This window comes from Glycine soja, chromosome 12 (assembly GCF_004193775.1).
Source record: "Glycine soja cultivar W05 chromosome 12, ASM419377v2, whole genome shotgun sequence".
In the NCBI taxonomy this organism is placed as follows: domain Eukaryota; kingdom Viridiplantae; phylum Streptophyta; class Magnoliopsida; order Fabales; family Fabaceae; genus Glycine; species Glycine soja.
In genome coordinates, this window is record NC_041013.1 from 39,786,778 (window position 1) to 39,793,916 (window position 7,139).

At 32.5% G+C, this 7,139-nt stretch overlaps 1 protein-coding gene across 1 annotated transcript; it reads left to right on the forward strand.

Moving 5' to 3' along the window:
* The first annotated feature begins 2,735 nt into the window (after window positions 1-2,735).
* On the forward strand, window positions 2,736-6,870 carry LOC114380096 (protein usf-like). The gene is made up of 5 exons (XM_028339024.1): window positions 2,736-2,892; window positions 3,601-3,743; window positions 4,040-4,169; window positions 5,216-5,407; window positions 6,436-6,870. Exons 1-5 carry the CDS (start codon window positions 2,836-2,838, stop codon window positions 6,643-6,645), a joined length of 732 nt encoding a protein of 243 aa, XP_028194825.1. The 5' UTR covers window positions 2,736-2,835; the 3' UTR covers window positions 6,646-6,870.
* Window positions 6,871-7,139: the final 269 nt, after the last annotated feature.

Here is a 7,139-nt window from a genome sequence, read left to right on the forward strand (position 1 = left end):
AACCTCTCATAGTCATAAGGGACTTTACACTTGAAAAAAAGGGTTTAGAAACTGATGAAAGAAAAGGGAGGGAAAAAAGACATAGAAAGAAAGATTTCCCCTACTAGAGATACTCGTGCTTATGATGTATTCATTAGAGACCTCTAAGTCTTCAGAGGGTGGTGTCTTTTCTACTTGTCTTGATTCCCTTTTTATGTGGACTTGGGCTTGACTCCCTTTATATACTTGTTGGAGTGGACTTTGATTTGATGCCAAAAAATCTTTCTTATTGATATTTTTAATGTTTTCTAAAAATTTTTATTTTTAATCTCTCATTTTCACATATACAAGACATAAATAAAAAAATATTAATTTCTAATATTTAAACCAAAAATAACTACTAAATAAATATTTTTAAGGATATTTTCAATATATTTTTATTATAAAAAATAGTTCATATTTATCCGTTATCACACATACATACTAGAGATGAACTCCCCTAGTCCACTCCCATTCCCACTACGAGTTTGTTGCAACCCACAAAACTTTATCAACATTGTTGTCAAATGCACCAACAAAATTGTCATGCCTACCACAAAAACTGGGGACAACGTGAAACTTCCAGCATCTGCATTATTTCCATCAGCATCAGAAGTTGATTATGTTGGAATACAAGTGTGAAGTAAAGTCTCACAATGAGTAGAAGTGAAAAAGTCAAGTACCATATAAATGAGGAGAAAATTCATAAAAAAAGGAATTGGACCAAAGTGGATTGGAATTAAATCCTTCTTATTGTCTAGCATATAAGATATAACCTTGCCATTAAAATTGGATAGGAATTTGAAACTAACTTAGGAAAGATATTGGTGTTGCTAATAATGCAATATGCAAGTAGAGCAATGTAGCAAACTAGGAATAGACCACGCAAGCCCAAGTTGGTAAGCCAAAAATAAGACAAGCCTGCCGTCCTAAAATGGATCTTACCAAAAGAGCATGCCTATAAGAGGAGAATGCTTTCCAAAAAAGACAATAGTGAGGCCTGAGGCCCATCTCTTTTGTTGTACCATTGTAGTGAGTAATCCTCCAGGAGAACTTCCTGTGAAGGCAATTGGATCTGGTGTACAGCACTCTGGTCTCCAACCTCTTCTTTGAATATTCAACCCGGTTGGCACATCTTCTGAGATTGATCCATTCAACCACCCCATCTAGAGTTCCTTAAAATCCTCAAAGCTAATTAAAAAAAAAATATTTTTGCAAAAATGGTTAATTTTGTTTGAAAAATATATTTGTTTCTGTTTCTTACCAGTTTACCCCAGCAAGTGCCATATTCATATTCACAATTAGCAACTTGGGTTGCTGGCAGTGAAGTTGAAATTCAAATCTTTATGTTAGCCTTTTATTTTGGACATGTTTTGATGATATCATTGAATCTCAATTGGCAAATTTTTTAATATTTTTTTTATTGTTTTACAAAAATCATGTCTACAGAATCTCAATGTCATTACCTGTACATGAAACGTAAAAAATTATATGAATATTCATTTTATCCCAATATCAGTAGAGTCAAATTTGTTGGATTATTTAATTGAGGGTTTTGCTTGAAAATATCATCGTTATTTCGAATTTACTGATTCACAGGTTATCCTCTAAATTGGTTGTTTTTTAATCTTATGCACATAAAAGGTTACTTAATTTGTCATTAAATCTATCCTAAGTTTAGTTTGAAAATGAACAAAAGACAATAAAACTATTTAAAAATTTGATTATTAATTTAATCAATGAGATCACTCTAAGACCACTAGATAATAAAATATATAAAACCAATTTTTTCAAAGAAAAGTTACCTTAATTTTGTAATATGTGATCAGTTAGATGATCTTGGATAAAAAGATTATTTTTGTGACCTTGAATTATTTAATTCTTATAAGATAACTCTAAATAATAAAATATATAAAGTCAATCTTTTTAAAAAAATGAAACTTAATTTTATAACATAGAGATTAATTTCATGCACCTAATTAATATTTAATAAAAACATGACACGTGACGATCAACACAAACGATTAAAATAACGGGATTGAAAAAAAAATAGAAGACTCAATTGATGAATTAAAATACAATGAGACCAAATTGGTAAACTGAGATAAATAAATAAACCAAATTTACTATTAAACTTTTTATTTAAAGGACCATGTCTATAGGATCCAAAATGAGATATTATTTTAACAATTACTTTTAAGAGAATAGTTGTTTTGCTTATTCTTGGAGAGGATGGATTTAAAATTCTTCATTTCAGTTTCAAGCAATCAATATTTCATTTATTTTTTCATAAATGCAACCATATGTTATCATTGACAAAATTGTATTTCACTGAGTTTAGATCTTAACATGTTTAGACATCTTTCTTAACTTATAATAAACACAATTTCTACTCCTTATCGTCATTTTATTTCACATCTATTAATTTAAAATTGTTTGTTCTTAATATATATTTTTTTTAAAATAATCTAATAACTAAATAATCACATATATTACCTTGATCACCCAACTAGTATTTATAAAAGAAAAAAAAAGAAGTATTATATATCATAAAAACAATTTAAATATGTTATAACCTATTAAAAATATTGTAATTTAAATAATAATTATAATTTATGTTAGACTTTATATTAAGGAGTGGAGGGAGTAATTAACTTCACTTTTAATACTTGTACTTGGTGTTTGGAAAATCAAATCAAACGACGTCGTTCGTAAGTTGTTGGGTATTTTTCTTTTCTCTTATAAAAATGGCCTCTTTTCATCAGTGATGTTGCGAAATTCTCCCATCTGCTTCTCACTGATCTCCATTTCCATTCCATGGCTTCCACTGAATCATCCCCTTTCAAGAAAATTCAGATTCAAAGGGATGACACTGTGAGTGTACCGTCTTTCATTCCCCTTCCACTTTTTTTTTCTTTTCTTTTTACACTACATTCAGTCCCACTATTAACTTATTTTCCTTACTATATTTCCATTAATTTTTAATATGAAGCACAATCATCTGTGTGCTTTGGAATTGCTGCAGCTAAATTCATCTTTGACTTGTTTATTTCCTTCTTCATTTGATTCTATGAACATCTGTAGTGGAGGCTTTTGTTTACAACATGCCCAAAAATAGAAGTTTCGAGCTTTTTGATTAATGTGTTGTGATGATGAATTTTCATCATAGATGTTAGCTTGGGTGTTTATCAATATCAAATTTTGTAATTGAATGCTACCTTCGTTCCGCTTACCCTAGTTGACCGTGCTTACTGTGTGGAAACTGCTATATATGCCCAGTTGTGATTTTCGATAATCTGTGCTTGACAGGTGAATTGTAGTTAGATCTGATTATTTCGTGCTATGCTACTGATCTACCATGCTCAATAAGTTTGATGTAGTTTGCAGCATAAAATTGTGATTTAGATTTTAGACTACGATGATTTTAACAAGATATCGTTCCCTGTATGGTATTGTACCTACAATTTTCCTAAGCCATTTTCCTTATTCCATCATATTATATCTATTACAATTTCCATGTTTGTTATCTGCACTGGAACTAAATTTTTATCTTTGTTATGCAATTTTGTTTCCAATGATCAGACATTTGACGCATATGTGGTTGGAAAAGAGGATGCTCCTGGAATTGTTGTGATTCAGGAGTGGTGGGGTGTGGATTACGAAATTAAGAACCATGCCGTGAAGATTTCTCAGCTTGGTAGTGGGTTTAAAGCTCTTATTCCAGAGTAAGATAAGATAATGGCACTTTAGGGGTAGTTTGGTTTGAGAAAACATTTCCTGTTTTTACTTTTAATTACAAAAATATTACGTTGTTTTCATTTTGTTTCTTTTTTTTTTAATTTTATTCAGGAAACATTCTGTATTCATTTTCTGTTTTCACTATTTCTTATACAAACTTAAAATAGAAAATGTTTTATCAAACCAAATGACCCCTAAACTTTCCTAACTCCTTATTCATGTGGCAATATTTCACATGCTATGTACATTTGGATCACTGATGGCTTTTGCTTTTCTTAACCAGTTTATACAGAGGAAAGGTTGGTCTGGATGTTGCTGAAGCTCAGCATTTGATGGATGGTCTTGATTGGCAAGGTGCTGTGAAGGATATTGCTGCTTCGGTTAACTGGCTTAAAGCAAATGGCTCAAAGAAGGTTTGGCATTTTTTTTGTTTTCAAGATGAAAAATTCTTTATCTTAAAAATCCTCTGTCATCTACAGTAATTGCTTAGTATAAACATTTGATTCTGTTAACCTGTGTCTGAATAGTTCGTTGTGCTTTTATCATCATGCAATAGTTACAGAAGGTTTTTCTGCTTGTTATCAACTCATAAAGACATAAGTTAGCCTTTATGTGAGGTGTAAAATGAGCTAGTGTATGGCCATTTTTGGATAAACTTCTCAATAAACACAGAAAAAGAAAATGATTCTCAATAAGCACTTATACGAAAAGAAACTATGAAGGTAAAATGAATTAATTTTCTCCCATAAGTTGAAATTAGCTTATGCATAAGCTAATTTATAGAAGCTCTCTCATTTAGTTTCTTCAAAAATCGATTTTAACGTATGACAAAAGCTTAATTTATTTTACTTTTTTTTTTCTACAAGTGTAGTTGGAGAAATTTGTCTAAACAGGACCTAAGTCTTATTTTATGAAGGAACTGAATGAGTGAAAGGGAAGTTGCTTTAGTCCCTTAAAGATAGATCCTGTTTGTAATTTACTTATGATATCTCCAGCTTTGCTACTTTTATGTTGGGGGTTTATTATAAAACTTTATTTATACTTAATATTTTGATCCAATGGCTAGTGAAATAGTGAATCTGAAAATCGTATATTATGATCGTATTTATAGGTTGGTCTAATTAAGTTCGAATTTCTTTACAGGCATTTTTTATAAAAATCTATCTTTTATATAGTACATAATTCTGCTGAGATTTTGTGTGACTTACTGTAAATGTAGGTTTCTCTCAATAGTGGTTTTTGTCATACGAGTTTGTTGGGTTAAGATAATTATTGTGGGCAGAGAGCCAAGGTGTTCTTATAAAGTTTGATATGGTTGATTATATACTTAGATTAAAGCTCCAAATAACATAGGTTTATGTGTTGCTCAATAAAGTTTAATTTGTTTAACTGTCTCAATATTAGCAGTACACATTTTGTGTTAATTATAAAAATATTTCCTCATCATTTATTGCAACAGGCTGGTGTAACTGGATTTTGTATGGGAGGTGCTCTCTCTATTGCCAGTTCTGTCTTGGTTCAAGAGGTTGACGCTTCTGTAGCATTCTATGGAGTTCCTGCTTCTCAACTTGCTGACCCAGCACAAGCCAAGGCTCCTGTTCAGGCTCATTTTGGAGAGCTGGACAATTTTGTTGGCTTTTCAGATGTTACAGTATGAGAGTTTATTTGCAATTTATATCTTAATTTCACTCATATTTCAATTAGTAAGACATGCAAAATAATTTTCATTCATGAGATTTTCACTTTCTTGATAATATCATTGAGCAAAAGCAAAACCTTTCTCCCCATAACTTTTTATTCCCCACTCTGTCTTTCATCTTCCCATCATCAACCTCTTATACCAAGCATACCCAGACACCCTAAATAAAATTGAGGAAATTTTGAAGCTTAAATGATCCAGATTTCAATTTTCCCAAGTGTGGGTGTCTTTTAAGTGAGAAAACTGTTGTGATACAAAACCTTTATAAACTGGGTCTCTGACCTTTCTATCACTCAGCTGTTGCCATTGCGTTCATCTTGTGAAACATATTTTTTTTCATTGTTTTCATAATAACTAACATCAAAATTGTAACCTTGCTCTTCATTTTAGAACTTATTTGAAATATATACCCTTTATTTTGTGATGAGTATTTTGTTGGACAAGGTAAATTTCAGTCACTGATGCAGAACCAGAAAACAAAATATCGTAGATATTGTGAATGAAACATGGAGACCTTGATTGAATTGACAAGATAACAAGAACAAAGAAAAAACAGACAGGAATGGGTACCCAGTCTGTCCCAGAGCCAAGCTCCTCTATCCAAAATGATAATAATCCCCAAAAAACAGAATGATCCCCCTTCTCTCTCCAAATCTGTTACTAATAACCATAAAGATAACAAAAGGCAAAATGTCTAACTCCACACCCCAAAATACCCCTTCACTAACAATTATGACCAAATCACCCTTCTAATGTCCTTTCCTCACGTAAACATGCCCCCACCTTCCTTGGTTGCCTTCGTGTACTAAAGACTCACGTAATTCTTCACCAATGGTTGTATCAGTCACTTATTGTATTTTGTTGTTAGTAGACATCATGAATAGGAAAAGGAGAGAGAGCAGAATTGCGTTCATGTTCATAGATGAAAATGTTCAAATTTAAACCACTGAATTTTGTATTGACATTGTCTGACGTCTCAGGCGGCCAAGGCATTGGAAGAGAAGCTGAAGGCATCCGGAATTCCACATGAGGTACATATCTATCCTGGCAATGCACATGCATTCATGAACAGGTCAACTGAAGGAATCCAGAGGAGGAAGAACATGGGAATGCCTGATGAAGATGAAGCTGCAGTTCAGCTTGCTTGGTCTCGCTTTGAGACATGGATGACCCGTTATCTGTCTAGTTAGATAATTTCCTAGCTAGCTCAATTCCGAAGTCACATGCTGCATGTGTATTCCACCTTTTAAGTGGTTATATTGAACCCGTTTTAATGGCCCCACAAACTGTGGAGACCCTGCTGCTTGCTACACTTCATTTATTTCCTGAAGTTTGGATGCATGTGTGAAATTTGAGTTGGAAATAATATTGAAATATTTGTGGCTTTTCTTCAATTAAGTAAATTATTTGTGCTAGTGGTGGTGTGTTGTTCATTCTTCTTATCATTGACTTGTTTTGTGTGGTCCCCGTTACTCTCTTGTCATTCCGGTGCTGAAAAGAAGCGATGTGCATTTGGTAGAGAATGTTGTCTTGTAGAAGATGGGTTTGAAGAAGCTGTTGTACGAGATCATCTGTAGTTCATGAAACGTTGAATTCTTTGGACCAAATGTGCGTAATCACGTGATTTTGCCATTTTGGGCACCCATTTTTAACGAAGTCAAACTGCACATCTCCAATCAGCTCC

Excerpts from the sequence above, each read along its gene's own strand:
- LOC114380096 (XM_028339024.1), top strand. The coding sequence starts at position 2,836 with ATGGCTTCCACTGAATCATCCCCTTTCAAGAAAATTCAGATTCAAAGG. Across the intron at positions 2,893-3,600 it reads AGATTCAAAGGGATGACACT|ACATTTGACGCATATGTGGT; the intron begins GTGAGTGTACCG and ends TCCAATGATCAG. Across the intron at positions 5,408-6,435 it reads TTGGCTTTTCAGATGTTACA|GCGGCCAAGGCATTGGAAGA; the intron begins GTATGAGAGTTT and ends CTGACGTCTCAG.